The sequence below is a fragment of the Neltuma alba genome, unplaced genomic scaffold (genome assembly GCF_004799145.2).
Source record: "Neltuma alba isolate B1F8T4 unplaced genomic scaffold, ASM479914v2 tig00011318_pilon, whole genome shotgun sequence".
In the NCBI taxonomy this organism is placed as follows: Eukaryota; Viridiplantae; Streptophyta; class Magnoliopsida; order Fabales; family Fabaceae; genus Neltuma; species Neltuma alba.
In genome coordinates, this window is record NW_021636025.1 from 979,511 (window position 1) to 995,866 (window position 16,356).

Here is a 16,356-nt window from a genome sequence, read left to right on the forward strand (position 1 = left end):
CACAAGTTTAACTAAACTCATGAGTTTGACAATCTTAGCATTAGGAGTTAAACCAGAAACTACGGAAGTAATTCTTCTTTTAGGATTCACAATTGTTAGCTTGATAACTTGTGTGTTTGACCAAAAAAAAAAAAAAGCTTGATGACTTGTGCTTTTTAGGATTGGTAGGAATTTCAGCAAGCAAGTAGGCTATTTTGAGATATGACCTAGGCTAGATTCCTCTATTGCTGCATTTACAGCTTAGTTTCTTTTGATAAGCACTACGACATGCTTTTTAGCTGTAAAGGTTAAAAGAGTAAGGGAAAAAAATACTTTATGAAATGAAGAATTCAACTGAAACATGCATGAACAAAACATATCAAAGACTACTTTTGCCTTTGTGTGTTTGTATTGATAAGCTTTGCTGTTACACGCACTCGTCATGAGACCAATATATACATGTATCGAAATTATGACAATAAGAATTAAAATGAAATGAGCTCAACACATCTCTAAACATGTACGGCGTGGAGAAATAAAATCTCCTCCAGATTTTGGCTTTGTGCTTCTCTTTTTTTTTTTTTTGGCTAAGCACATGTATTCTCCTATTAGAGGTAATATTGTTCGAGATGCTGTCAGGCACTAAATATGAATACATCTTCTAATAAAAATTCAAATATCAGTTCATCACTTTGTGAAAGACTAGCCCCTCTACTAGACCCTCCTATTAGGCTTTGTTCTACTTGAATAGAGAGTATGTATGATGGAAACAGATTTTCTATTTTGGCCCAAGAGATGAAACGGCCTGCATCTATTGAATAGAGAAGTTAATATTATTTTAATTAATTGAAAAGGCTTGGGATCTTGAATTTCCTGGTTATGTACAAGAGATTAAAAAAAAAACTCTAAATTTTTCTATCTAACGACAACTAAAAGGAGGAGACACAATTCTATCATGAAATTAAGGGAAGATGTTGGAGAACGGACGGAAGGACAGAAGGTGATGTTACAAACTGCTTTAAAGCTTCTAATTCTATATCATTTGATGATGTATTGAGTTTTTCCAGTTATAAAATAGATTATTCTATATAAATAGAGCACTAACAACCCCTTGACAGCATGAAGTCAAAAAGAGGCAGTTGTTGAGCTACGTGGTTCAAAGGCTCCAGGACCAGATAGGTTTGGTTCTTTGAAGGGTTGATTTGAATAAGACAAATATAGTCTTGATTCCAAAAATTGACAAACTAGAGGAAGTTGGTCACTTTCATCCCATTGGATTGTGCAGCTTCTACTGTATAGTAGGGAAAACTGATTGAATAGGAGAATTACAACAAAGTCTCAAGAAAGAAAAAAGAATTACAAAACAATTTCCAGATGTCATCATTCTTCATTCTAAAAATTGTTATTACAGGTTGCTCAGGTTGTTATTAGAACTTTTTAGTAATTTTTTTTTTTTGGAACTTGATTGTAATTCTCCTTTATTGAATTTTGATTGGATCCTTATATATTTTTTTTATTATTCAATCTTTATTGTTTGCACAGTTTTAATCTTACTCCTTCCGTTATAACACCGTTACTTCAATAGTGATGAGATGCTGCCACATCTTCCCTCAGATCCACCATCTCCTCCCTCCACTTCTCTCTCCTTCCTTTTCCCACTCAACTGTAAATCATTCTCTCTCACTGTTCATGTATTCTCTCTCCCTTTCCTCATATCTTCGCTTGTAACCCGGGAATTTCTTCCATAATGAAGTTCATTCATTGCAAGTCAACCATTTCGTCTCTTCTGTCTACTTTATGGCATTGGCTCTGCAAGAATGGAGGATCGAAGAAGGAGAAGGGAATTATACAAGAGGTGATAAAGACGATGATGGTAGAGAGAGGGAGAGAGAATACATGAACAGTGAGAGAGATAATGGTTTTCAACTGAGTGGGGAAGGGAGGGAGGGAGAAGCGGAGGGAGGAGATGGTGGAGCTCAGGGAAGACGTGGCAGCACCTCATTCATTGAAGTAACGGTGTTATAACGCAAGGAGTGAGATTAGAACTGTGGAAACAATAAGAATTAGATAAAAAGAAAACAAAAATATAAGGACCTGATGCAAATTTAATAAAACTATAAGGACTTGCACATCAGTTTTCCTGTAAAGTAATATCAGAAGTCCTTGCTAATAGATTAAGATCTTCTTTGTTCATTTATGCTTCAGTTAAGCCTCAAATATTCCGTAGTCTCAAGAGACTTTTCCTAAAATGTTAAGCATAATTTCTCCAAAAAAAAAAAAAGAAATCATTTCGTAACTGTAATTTTCAAAAATGACACTTTTGCCTCAACCTAAAATATGGTAGTAATACAATTTTATATTGATGTGTCTATTTTTTTTTTTTGGCCCTTGATTAACGTTTAATAACAGATTTAGCCTTTACTCAACAGGCCTTATATGTTTGGTGAAAACAAAGGGGGGGGCGCCTTATGTTACAATCAACAAAGTAAAACAAGGAAATTATGCAAGACTCAATCAGATTTTTTAAGCTAAGCTGGAAATTATTACTTAAAAATTCATACACAGAAATATGTGTGTGTGTGTGTGTGTGAGTGTATTCATAGGTATGTATATCTGTAACAAAGATCCAAATGACTACTGGCGGTATAGTGACAGTAAAGATCAGACGGCAATAGCAGAGGAGAGACGGGGAAAGAAAACGAAACGAATAATCAGAGAGGACATGCAAGGAAGGAAACACGGGGCAGCAAAATCGTCTGCCATCTCTGAACCCTATAGGCTGCCTTATACCCAAGGTTTCTTATAAGCCCAATCGAAGCCTCTGGCCCATTACCCATAATTTGGCTAATAGCTCAACTCCATATTAAACTAGGGCGCATTCATGGCAGTGCGTAAGTTGCTTTCACGCGAATAAGGAAACATCCGCATTAAAATCCTCTTCACAACTTTATTTGGTGTGCATTTCAATATGATTCAATGGGTTAAAATGCTTCTTCTTTTTTCAGAGGAAGCATTCTCATACGTGCCACGGCCACCTAAAAAAGCAACTGAGGAGGAAAAGAAAACGTAAAGAGAAAAAAATATTAATGAGGCAAGGAGAAATGAAACCGAAAAAAATAATAATAATCATGTTTCCAAGAGACATTTATTCAAAGAAAGATCTGATAAGAGAAGGCAAATAGAGAACATGGAAGACATTATTACAAAGTCAAATGCAGACATACAAGCTTTCACAATTTGGTCCCTGGAACATTTTATTTTGGGATGATATCATAAAGAAAAGCCAACGTAGCTAGAGTTGTGCATATGTCTTAGGATCATACACTACACTGCCATTGTCGTTCAAATATGAAACCACACACATACGAGTACAAATGTAGCCCATATGATGAAGACATATGGCACCAGATCAGGGCGCACCATGAATGATATTAATATTGTTAGGGCAAGAGATCCTGAAATAACATCTCCTGTAAATTCGTAGATGCATTTGCATAAAATCAGAGCCCGCATCCTTATAGGACTTTGCTCCATCACTAATGCATCAGGGTAGTGCTTCTCCACTATATCAGTCAACATTCGAATCACAATATCAAAGCCTTTTTGACGAGGAACCAGCCTGCATGCGTAAGCATCAAATCAATTAGCAAGTTGGAACATGGTGGTTTATTCTTGTGCCTTTGGACAAGATGTGCATGGTTTGGTTTTAAACTAGTGCTGCGTTTTGACGGAAATAATACAAGTAGATTTGACTGATATGGAAAGAAAGCAAAGGACTGTTGCTGAGTTGTGGAATGCTAAAGGGTGGGAGGTGGCGAAGAGGACACCTGAAGATGGTTATTTGAAGGTTAATTGTGATGGTGCCTATGACTCTGTGAGAGTTGCAATTAGTATAATCTGCAGGAATAGTGAGGGAAGGTTTCTTTGGGGATTTGGAGATAAGGTGACAGTTGTCTGTGCTTTTTCTACTAGCCGTTCTCCACTAGGCGTGAAGCCCGTGTTAACTAGTACAAAAGATATTTTTTCTATTAGTGATAAACTTGGTATTTCTAAAGCTGTATTGGAAGTGGATTATTCTGAGTTGGAAGAAAAAATCGGTAGAAGGGTCTAATTGGAGGGGGAGGTGGGAATTGTAGGATCTCCTTTAATGCCTTAACAGTGAATGGTGCTCTAGAAGTTACTCTTGTTCCTAGAAGGGCTAACAACCTGAGGCAGTAGACTGGATTATTGTAGGGTGAGCTGATTTGATGATGTGAAAGATGCAAGGGTTACATGGAAACGGAGGATAAAATTCAATCATTAAAGGTCAATTTTTTGGTAGAGTAAAAAGCAAATGAGTGAATTTGATCATGAAATTTGCTATGAAGCTAAAGCTCATCCTAAGGTTTATAACAAGTCTTGGATCATGAAATTTGGATGTGAGTTAAAAGTTATAATTTCTCAAATTCAGAACAAACAAATTTCTCAAAAACAAGGTTGGTTTATTGATGATCAAACAGGTTTAGGAGCTTCTAAAGACTCACAAGCTCATGTGTTATAAGGAAGGAAAAGAAAACCTACAACGTTTTCAACATTGGCATGCACTCAAAGCTATTTTAAGGTCCAACTAAGTCCAAGAACATAAAATTTAGATTTTAAAACAAAAGTTGCGATTTTTCAAATTTTGCACAGAAAGTCTGGAAATTACATTTTCACCAAATGAACAATGCGTCTTCCCTTGGCTTTTCTATTATATTGATCCGAATAATGAACTGCATTAAGTTGTTTTATCTATTGAGAAAAGCTTTAGATAGAGATTTGAGCCACCTAAAATGACATTTTAGAATTAATCATGAATGATCAAATTTCATTGAAAACTTTAGATAGTAAGGTAGGAGCTGCTGTAGAATTTTCCAGAAATTCAAGGGTTGGTTTTTTGAAAACTAAACAAGGTCTAGGAGTTGCAATAGATTTGAAATCATGTGTTGGATGGAAGAGGAAATTCTAGGAGTTGCAATAGATTTGAAATCATGTGTTGGATGGAAGGAAAATTAAACATAACCTACACAATTTCCCCATTTTCCCCATTTCCAGCCAAGAGGAGATGTATAAATTTGGGCTAATTACTTGAGATGATTTGATGATGTAAATGATGCAAGGTCTAGTATGCATTCTTACATGGAAATGAAGGATAACATTCAATCATTAAGGTTCAGATGAGTGATTCTGACCAAACAAATGTAAATGATGCAAGGTCTAGTATGCATTCTTACATGGAAATGAAGGATAACATTCAATCATTAAGGTTCAGATGAGTGATTCTGACCAAACAAATTTGCAACCTAATAAGGTTTAAAATAAGTCCAATATCACCAAATTTGGATGAGTGAGCTAAAGTTATGAAGCTCTAAAATCCGTTAAGAACAGACCAAACAGAAACCATAGCTTGGATCCTCTCCGCCGGAGCTCCGTCGCAAGATCACCGTAGAAGAGAACCCAGGCTCTGTGATAATACCTCATTACAAACTAGTGCATGTATTTCTGTTGCACAAACTCACCAAGCAAATAGAGAAACGAAGGATTAAAAGATTGAGAAAAGAAATTCACTGAGAAAAGAAATTCACTGACCTTGTGAGCTGAGAAATCCTTGGACACTGGGGAGAAGGCATTGCTGTTACAGGTATAGCGGCGGTTGTGGCGGCTGTGTGTAATAAATTAGTTGAAGTGCATAAAGAGAAGCAAATTTATAAGAGGGGTTTGATGATAACTCATTCTTATTACAAAGCTGGGGACGACATGCGTTGTATCTAGTAAGAAACTGATGGTGCCTGTTAATTAGTGACTTCCTTGGGGACCTGTTGGCAATTAATCTTTTGTCAGTGTTGGACAGTTTAACTGGATGTCAAAGTAAAATATAACTCAAATAATTAACTGCAGCAAATTGCACATTTTTATTTCAAACAAAAATCTGGACTTGGGGAGCGTGGTTAAAGAAACCAAACAGTGAAATAAATTGAAGAATTTTTAGAGTCAAATTTCATCCATTTTATCTGGTGTCAATAATTTACTTGGACATGTAAAGAGAATTGGGAAAAAGGCAAAGGCCGTAAAGAGGAAGGAGATTAGTAACAGCAGGAACGGAGATTAGTCATATATATGAACTTATACCCACACATATTGAAGCAGATCTGTTCACAAAACTAGAGATTTTTAATTTGAAGCAAATTAAGATAGATAGAAAGAAAGAAAGGTACATATAAACAACATGAGTAGCAGAAGCAGAGATAAAACTGATGCTGGTTGACCTGAGGGGGCTGAAGAGAGAAGAAGTGAATGATGCAGAAGAAGACATCTTGAGATTTTGGGCTATCTGCTTTGGTTGCTCTGAAGAGAAATTCGAACTAAAGAGAAAGGCATTTGGAATGAGAGCTGGGGATGATGAAGCAAGAATTGTAATGGATGATTATTTCTTTGGTCAACGATAATGTGGCCAGTTATTAATGAATTAGTTTATTTCCCATGGGCAGCGTTCGCGTTGACGTTAACAGTAATGCCAATGCAGATCACGTAGGTGGACTACTCCTTGGATGGATACAGATTAACTACACCTTGGCTTGCAATATAAAGAAATGTTGTACTTAATTTTAAATTGAATATTTAATTACCTAATTTTTTGTTGCAGCAATATAATCATGTATGTAATGCTATATATATTGATTATTATAAATTGTAAATTTACAAATCTATTCTGATGATATTTTATAATTGTTAAATTTCTCTATGCGTAATATTTTCTCCAGATTTTAGTTTGAAAATATCTCAACTTTTTATATTGAAACTATAAGCTTTTAGGTGCAAAAACAAAACGTAGTAAAAAAATAGAGAAGAACATGCACGAGTATTAGCAGAAATTCAATCCAAAAGTTCCTAATTTGCAAAAATATATATATTATAAATTTGTATTTCTATTACTATATTTCAACAGACTGATCGAATAGTTAAAAAGGAAGGTGGCGTACCTGTATCAAAAACTAAGGAAGGTGGTTCAAGAACAAGAATATGGATTCGCCAAAGAACCATAGAGAAATGAAGCCATCTGTGCGTGTGTAACGCTGGTGCTTACTAGATTTATAAATTTGACTTATACGACCAGACGACATTACAATTCATAAATAGCCAGTGAAACAATATCAATGGATAGATGCCAAGTCAAAGGAAGAAGGTCATGTAACATGGAATCACTCTCTCTCTTACATGAAAGAAAATTATTTGCAAACTAATTATCTGATAGAGAAAAGCAAACATAACTTGCAAAGTTGCATGCCTTTATTAATTGCATCCCACCTACTCCTCAAATATGACACTCCGCTCTTGCGTGCACACATATATATAATATTTTTTGTGGTCCAAGCTAAGTACATGAACAGAAAATTAAACCACATTGTCGGTTGAATTACCAATCTGAATATTGTCTGCTGAGAACCCAGATTATTGTTGTGAGAATCCGCTCCGTGACGGACGAGGTAAGGGAGGATGTTTGTCGCTGTCATCATCATCATCAGAAGCATATCAAGAGGTTGGATTGCATGAAGAGGGATGAAGATTCGTAAAAAGAGCAAAATTCCTAGTCACATATATCTTCCATTTTGCCACCAGATATGACCAGTTTTCCTCATGTCACATCTGGAATGAAAAGCAACATTAAGCTTGACACAAGGAAAACCAAAATATATTTACGAAAACCCACACCAAATGAAAAATCTCAACCGACCAAGGACCATGAATTAGGATATATTCCTTGTGCTGCATGTTCACTTGACTTTCCCTATCCTAACAATCTTTGATGAGTTCGTAATGAAACCAATCATAGCCTCTTGCGTCTGTACAAGGAAACTCCATGAAAGCTGCAAGCCAAAGAAGAGAAGAACAAGAACAAAAGAGAAGTAATCTGGAGATGCAGAAAAAAGCTAACAGGATCCGCCAATATATAGAGAAAAGGAAAGGTAACCTACAGAAGCCAACGACAACATTTGGTAATAAGAAAAAACTTATTTATATGCATTTTGTTAGCTAATCAGGCTCTTGTGGGTTTAAATCGATTTATTTGGGCATAATTAGGTGTTTTAATGCATAACTGTTCACAAGGGTATTTTGGGAATTAAATGAGCTAAATGATATATTCCTTCCGTCCCTTTTTATAAGCAACCTTGGACTCTATCACACAAATTGAAAAGCAAGTTAAAGACAATAAATTAATGGGAATTGAAAGTTCTTTCTCCAAAATACCTTTATTTATGGAAAAGAGAGAGCATAAGAAAGAGAATAAAAAAATATTATAATAAATAGAAGGGCAAATTTCACTGTAGGACCGCAGAAGACAATTAATTTCAAAGAGCCCCCAAAACTTTCTGAAATTTCACTGCAGGACCAAGGGGGCAAAATGATATTAATTCCACAAAGAAAATGACCCTATTGCCCCTCATGTGAACAAGTATGGGAGAACCCATTTGCAAGTGAGGTTAGATAATTTACAACATGCATAAATATATTTACAATTAAAATTAGTCCATTTACATATTACCTTCTTCACCTGAAGAATGTGTCTGAGTGAACAAGTGTGGAACAACCCATTTGCAAGTGAGACTAGACAATTTGCAACATACATATATTTATTTACAACTGGAATTAGTCCATTTATATGTCACTTCCTTCACCTGAAAAAGGTCTCTGTGAGTGAACAAGTGTGGGAGCGCTCATTTGCAAGTGGAATTAGTCAATTTGCAACATACATACATACAGATATTTACGATTAGAATTAGTCCATTTACATATCACCTCATTCCCCTGAAAAAAGTGCCTGAGTGAATGAGAGAACCTATTTGCAAGTGGGACTAGTCAATTTGTAACATACATACCTTTATTTACAACTGAAATTAGTCCATTTACATGTCACCCTGCAATAAGTATTATGAGGGGCAATAGCGTCATTTTCTTTGTGGAATTAATATCAGTTTGCCCCCTTAGTCCTGCAGTGAAGTTTCAGAAAGTTTTGGGGGCTCTTTGAAATTAATTGTCTTTTGCGGTCCTATAGTGAAATTTTCCCTAAATAGAATTATGCAAGAGGGAGAATGGAATGGAGAGAGATGATGATTTGGAAAATGAGATAATAAATATATTGAGTATTAAAATAAGTAATTAATGGGAGAAAAGTCGAAAATTTGCTATAAAAATTTAAGACAACTTGCAAATGTTGTTTATATTTAGGGATAAGAAGGGGATGGTAATTGTTGCTTATAAATAGCGACCAAGGGAGTATTATTTGTTAATATTTGTAATTCTTGAATATTTTCTATTTATTTAAACATACGATATTACCTTTGTTTATTTAATTGGGTAGGTGATGACGTGGCGCCGCTTGGATTAAGGAGGGGCAAAGATGGAAATTCGTGGAGTGTAAGGGCAAAATTTTATTCGCCCTTGATTTTATTTTTATTAGGATATAAGTGGACTTTTAAGTTCTTTGTCATTTGGGCTAATTTAGTGTTGTCTATTTGAGCTAACCGATGTCTAAACATAAGGTTACCCATTACACATGTAAATAGTCTTACTTCAGCCCAATTCTTATCTCCAGGCCTAAGCCTCATTCCACTCCATCAAATATTAGGTTACACGCTACGCGTTCCATATAAAAATTTTATGTCTCCCCCCATCGTCTTCTTCAACTTCTGTCTTTCCAACTCATCTTCTCTTTATCCCCACTCCATCAAATATTAGGATGAAAATTAAAATTAAGAATTTTTCAACATTTTTACAAAAGATTTAATTCATATTTTCATTTAAATTCTTAAAGAGCTGTAATCAAGACCTTTCTATTTTTGATAAAAGGATCAACTTCATTAAAACAATATAAAAAGATTACAGTAAAAAAACCAGCCCATCACAGGAAAAAAAAAAAAAAAGAGCGAAATAATCATCAAGGCTCTAACGTTAATGGTTAAGACTATAAAATCAATAACTTTTATATAAGGTATGTATAAGGAATCCAAGACTTACCGAAACTTACACATTGACCCAAAAAATAATAATTCTCTTTGAAATTATTATTCATAATTATAGCATTCGCTTGGTTCAAAGAAGCATCTATAGAAAGGAAAAGGTGATCAGCAATCAACGCATTTGAGACAACACATAATTCATTTATAAAATATTCATTTTTTAGGGTTTTTTTCCCTCCAACCAGCATGTTTTCTCCTGAACTCGAATCAAGTTTGCAAAAGTAATGGATGGTTTTAAAAATGTTCATGAAAAAGTTATTTTAGCAAGTTTCTGTAGAAAATACAGGTTAATACTTCGTGTTGAATGCTGATTATTTGGCATTAAATGCCTTTATAGGATCAATGATGATTATGTCGCCTACTTACATATGAGGAACCTTCTTGTAATTTCAATGTTACTAGTACTTGCTAATAAAATTTATGTGATTGAAGAAATTTATGTTACATTTCATACATAGAGATGGAATTTGGGACGGCCAATAAAAAGACAAAATATAGTAAGTTAATCTCAGAATTCATCTTGATTTCCCTCTTTGAGAAAGAAGTATTTAATATTCGAAAACTGTTTCAGTTGCTTCAAGCTTCTAATCAACCATTCTCAGCTATTCATAAAACTTGTTTGTAGTAACTCAATGAATGATGAAGTATTTGAACGATAAGTAGTCATTATTTTTATATGCTTTGATATGACTCAGCATTGTGGGAATTTAGAGCCAGTTTCTTGGTAACCATGCAACAGGGAATGAGTGTAGACTTGTGAAATCTGAGATCGTTGTACCCAAGATTTCTCATAAGCCCAATCAAAGCCTCTGGCCCATTACCCAAATTTGCCTAATAGTCCAAGTCCATATTAAACTAAAGCCCATTCATGGCAGTACGTTAGTTGCTTTCACACGAATAAGGAAACATCCACGTCAAAATCCTCTCTACAATTATACTAAAGCCCAGAGGAAGCATTCTCATACGTGCCACGGCCACCCTAAAAACAACTAAGGAGGAAATTAAAAGAAAATGTAAAAAGAAAAAAATTAATGAGGCAAGATGCAATGAAAACAAACAACAACAACAACCACCCAATCATGTTCCCAAGAAACATTTATTCAAACAAATATCTGATAAGAGAAGGCAAATAGAGAACATGGAAGACATTATTACAAAGTCACATGATTCCATCGGACATACAGGCCTTCACAATTTGGTCCCTGGAACATTTTATTTTGGGATGACGTCGTAAAGAAAAGCCAAAACCACATACTCCTATGAATAATGACGTAACTAGAGTTTGTGCATATGTCTCAGGATCATACGCTGCACCGCCATTGTTGTTCAAATATGAAACCGCACACATACGAGTACAAATGTAGCCCATATGATGAAGACATATGGCACCAGATCAGGGCGGACCATGAATGATATTAATATTGCTAGGGCAAGAGATCCAGAAATAACATCTCCTGTAAATTGGTAGATGCAGTTGCATGCAATCAGAGCCCACATCCTTTTAGGGCTTTGCTCCATCACTAATGCATCAGGGTAGTGCTTCTCCACGATATCAGTCAACACTCGAATCACCTTATCAAAGCCTTCTTGACAAGGAACCAGCCTGCATGCTTAAGCATCAAATCAATTAACATGCTGCTTTATTCTTGTGCCCTTGGACAAGATGTGCATGGTTTGGTTGTAAACTAGTGCTGCGTTTTGACGGAAATAATACAAGTAGATTTGACTATTGGTTTAACAAAATAGCTACAGAACTAATTATTTGATGACTATCAGCTAGCATAAGTGGCTTGGTTGATTTGGCTAATACGGAAAGAAAGGAAAGGACTGTTGCTGAGTTGTGGATTGCTAATGGGTAGGAGGTGGTGGAGAGCACACCTAAAGATGGTTATTTGAAGGTTAATTGTGATGGTGCCGATGACTTTGTGAGTGCTGCCATTGGTATAATCTTCAAGAATAGTGAGGGAAATTTTCTTTGGGGGGTTGGAGATAAGGTAACAGTTGTGTATGCTTTTTCTAATGGCCATTTCTATGCCAGACATTGCTTTAGTATCAAAGGCCAACTTTAACTAATGTAAAAGACATTTTTTTTAGTAGCAATAAACTTGGTGTTTCTAGAGCTGTATTGGAGGTGGATTATTGTGTGTTGTAAGAAAAAATCAGTAGAAGGGGCTGATTGAAGGGGGAGGTGGGAATTGCAGCATCTCATTAATGCCTTAACAGTCAATGATGCTGTAGAAGTTACAATTGCTTCCAGAAGGGGCAACAACCTAAGGCAACGGGTTGGATTGTTGTGGGGTGATGATTTAGTGATGTGAATGATGCACAGGTTGCATGGATATGGAGGATGAAACTCAATCATAAGGGTCAATATTTTGGTAGAGTAAAAACAGCAAATGAGTAAATTTGAACATGAAATTTGGATGTATGAGTTAAAAATTATGATTTCCCAAATTTGGAACAAACAGCCTGAAAATTGTAGTTCACCAAATGAACAATGCTTTTCTAACGGGCTCTCTACAATATTGGTTAAAATCATGGAATGAGCTATATATTTCATTTGTAGAGAATCTAAAGAGCTTAAAATAAAGAGCCGAACAACTTTGGTATGAGTTTTCTGAAAATAATTATGAATTTTTAAAGTTTACAAAAACTTGTAGAATTAACTAATAAATAGTAACCCAAGTATTACAGCAATTTTTTTTTATTCTCTAAGGTTTTTATGACTCAAGTGGCTTGCAGATTATATGTATTAAAGTAAGACAAGGAAGGAGGTACTGTCTAATTTTGCAAAAACAAGAAGGTTGGTTCATTTGATGATCAAAAAAGGTTTCAGAGCTACTAAAGACTTACAATCATGTGTTATAAGGAAGGAAAAGAAAACCTACAGCGTTTTCAACATTTTTCTTTTTTTCCAGCCAAGAGAAGATATGCATGTATAAGTTTGATATGATGATTTGAGATGTCAATTATGCAAGGGTTAGTATGCACCAAATGAGTAATGGTCAATCTATTGGTGGAGCAAAAACAAAGCAAATTAGTGAGATTGACCACAAAATTTGGTACGCAGGTAAAACACATTCTAAGGTCCAACTAAGTCTAAGAGCATATAATTTAGATTTTTAAACTAAAAGTTGTGATTTTCAAATTTTGCACAGGAAGTCTGGAAATTGCAGTTTCACCAAATGAACAATGCTTTTTCCTATAGCTTTTCTACAATATTGGTGAGTATATAATGAATTACATCATATTTTTTCTCTATTGAGAAGAGCTTTAAATGGAGACTTGAACTATACCTTAATGACATTTTAAAATTAACTATAAATTCTCAAATTTCATGTAAAAAATTTGAATTTCCAAAATAATAGTAATCCAAAAATCAAATTTTCACACTAGGTTATTCTCTGAGGGTTTTTATGTTGACTCAAGTGGTTTTCAAATTGTCTCTAATGCCTTTATATGTGTGCGTGTGTTTAAAAGTAAGATAAAGTAGAAGGTGCTGTCCAAATTTTCTAAAACAAGGTTTAGGAATTGCTATAGATTTGAAATCATGTGTTGGACGGAAGGAAAACAAAACCTACAACAATTTTCCCATTTCCCCCATTTCCAGCGAAGAGGAGATGCATAAGTTTGGGCTAATTACTTGAGATGATTTGATGATGTGAATGATGTAAGGGTGAGTGAGCTAAAGTTATGAAGTTCTAAAATTCTTTAAGAACAGACCAAAGAGAAACCATATCTCGAATCCTCTCCGCCAGAGCTCTGGCAAGGATCACCGTGGGAGAGAAGCCGGGCTCTGTGATAATACCTCATTACAAACTAGTGCATGCATTTCTGTCGCGCAAACTCACCAAGCAAATAGAGAAACGAAGGATTAAAAGGTTGAGAAAAGTGATGGACTTACCTTGTGAGTTGAGCAATCCTTGAACACTGAGGCGAAGACATCGTTGTTACAGGTACAGCGGCGGTTCTGGCGGCTGTGTGTAATAAATTCGTTGAAGTGCATAAAGAGAAGCGGATTTATGGGAGGGTTTTGATGATAACTCATTTTTGTTATAAAAATGGAGAAAACACGCGTTGCATTTAATAAGAAACAGATGGTTCCCATCAATTAGTGATTTCTTTGGGGACCTGTTGAAAATTAATCTATTGTCAGTATTGGATAGTTTAACCGGATGCCAAAGCAAAATTTAACTCAAATAATTAACTGCAGTAAATTACACATTTTTATTTCAACCAAAAGCTGGACTTGGAAGCATGGTTAAAGAAACCGAATGGTGAAATAAATTGAAGAATTTTCAAAGTCAAATTTCATCTCTTATCTGGTGTCAATAATTAACTAGAGAATTGGGAAAAAGGCGAAGGCCGTAAAGAGGAAGGAGATTAGTAACAGTAGGAACAGAGATTAGTTATATATATGAACTTACACCCCCACATATTGAAGCAGATCTGTTCACAAAACTAGAGATTTTTATTTTGAAGCAAATTAAGATAGAAAGAAAGAAAGAAAGGTACATATAAACAACATGAGTAGCGAAGGCAAAGATCAATAAAACTGATGCTGGCTGACCTGAGGGGGCTGAAGAGAGAAGAAGGCATGTTGAGATTTTGAGCTATCTGCTTTGGTTGCTCTGAAGAGAAATTCGAACTAAAGAGAAAGGCGTTTGGAATGAGAACCGGGGAGGATGAAGCAAGACATATAATGGATGATTATTTCTTTGGTCAATGATAACGTGGCCAATTATTAGTGAATTAATTTATTTCCTATGGGGTAACATTCACGTTAATGTTAACAGTAATGCCAATACAGATCACGTAGGTGGACTATTCCTTGGATGGATACAGATTAACTACAGCTTGGCTTGCAATATAAAAAACTGTTGTACTTAATTTTAAATTGAATATTTAATTACCTAATTTTTTGTTGCAACAATATAATCATGCATGTAATGCTATATATGTTGATTATTATAAATTGAAAAATTCACAAGTCTATTCTGATGATATTTTATAATTGTTAAATTTTTGTATGCCTGTGTGCCTTATAATATTAAAATTAATGATTTAATTGTTGACATAATATTTTCTTCAGATTTTAATTTGAAAATATATCAATTTTTTTTATATTGAAACTATAAGCTTTTATGTGCAAAAAGAAAAAGTAGTAAAAAAACATAGAGCAACGCGCAACAGTATTAACAGAAATTCAATCCATAAGTTCCTAAATTACCAAAAAGAAAATATTATAAGTTCGTATTTCTATTACTATATTTCAATAGACCGATCGAATAGTTAATAAGGAAGGTGGTGTACGTGCATCAAAACATAAGGAAGGTGGTCCAAGAAGAAGAATATGGATTCGCCAAAGAAACGTAAAGAAATGAAGGCATCTATAAATAAATATATATATATATATATAGTGCCAGCTAGATTATAAATAATAAATAGCTAGTGAAATAGTAACAATGGATATATGGCAAGTCAAAGGAAGAAGGTAATGTAACATGAAACTATTCTCTCTCATTACATGAAAGAAAATTACGTGGAACCCACAAGTCGAATCCCACCTACTCCTCAAATAAGATACTTGGTCTAAAGCCAAGTACATGAACAAAAGATTAAACCACATCGTCGGTTGAACTGCCAATCTGGCTGTTATTCTGCTAAGAACCCAGATTATTCTGAGAGTTGTTGTGAGAAGAAGCACTATATATAAGATGGACTAGGTAAAGGAGCAAATTGGTCGTTGTCATCATCATCCGAAGCATCAGGAAGTCGGATTGCATGACGAGGAATGAAAAGCAACATTAAGCTTGGTAACACAAGGAAAACGAAAATCTTTAAGAAAACCCACTCCTAACCAAATATCTTAACCGACCAAGGACCATGAATTAGGATATATTCCTTGTCCTGCATGTTCACTTGACTTAAAACAGAAAATTGACCTTGAAGAATCCATGCATGAGCTAGTGCCTCTTTGAGTTTCGCTATGCTAACAATCTCTGATGAGTCCGTAATTAAACCAAGCATAGCCTCTTGCGTCTGTAAAAGGAAACTCCATGAAAGCTGTAAGCAAAAGAAGAGAACAAGAAGAACATAAGAGAAATAATCTGGAGATTCAGGAAAAAAAACCTAACAGGATCGGCCAATATATAGAGAGAAGGAAAGGTAACGTGCAGAAGCCGACGACAACAGCCGGTACTGAGGAAAAAACTTGAAATTCACCTGCTTTTTTATAACTGGTAACTGAGAGAGTCAAATATTTATATGCATTTTGTTGACTAATCTTAGGCTCTCGTGGGTTTAGATCGATTTATTTGGGCATAATTAGGTGTTTTAATGC

The 16,356-nt window shown here is 35.0% G+C and overlaps 1 protein-coding gene and 1 long non-coding RNA gene across 3 annotated transcripts; both read right to left on the bottom strand.

Moving 5' to 3' along the window:
• Positions 1–3,150: 3,150 nt before the first annotated feature.
• On the bottom strand, positions 3,151–6,340 carry LOC114711797 (uncharacterized). Of its 2 annotated transcripts, none has more exons than XR_003737172.1 (3): positions 6,213–6,340; positions 5,587–5,813; positions 3,151–3,598 (listed from the first exon to the last, which is right to left on the bottom strand). It is a non-coding gene; the product is annotated as an uncharacterized LOC114711797 (long non-coding RNA). The 2 variants fall into 2 exon arrangements; XR_003737171.1 differs by having other exon boundaries at positions 6,264–6,338.
• Positions 6,341–11,220: 4,880 nt separating this feature from the next.
• LOC114711796 (uncharacterized) lies at positions 11,221–14,635 on the bottom strand. Its single transcript, XM_028896226.1, has 3 exons — positions 14,584–14,635; positions 13,918–14,144; positions 11,221–11,616 (listed from the first exon to the last, which is right to left on the bottom strand). Exons 2-3 carry the CDS (start codon positions 13,956–13,958, stop codon positions 11,340–11,342), a joined length of 318 nt encoding a protein of 105 aa, XP_028752059.1. The 5' UTR covers positions 13,959–14,144; positions 14,584–14,635; the 3' UTR covers positions 11,221–11,339.
• Between the last annotated feature and the right edge of the window lie 1,721 nt (positions 14,636–16,356).

What these genes read in the sequence shown, in the direction of transcription:
- LOC114711796 (XM_028896226.1), bottom strand. Translation starts at nt 13,958, where the DNA reads ATGTCTTCGCCTCAGTGTTCAAGGATTGCTCAACTCACAAG. An exon ending in AGGATTGCTCAACTCACAAG is followed by an intron (nt 11,617 to 13,917) that starts GTAAGTCCATCA and finishes TTAAGCATGCAG; the next exon opens with GCTGGTTCCTTGTCAAGAAG.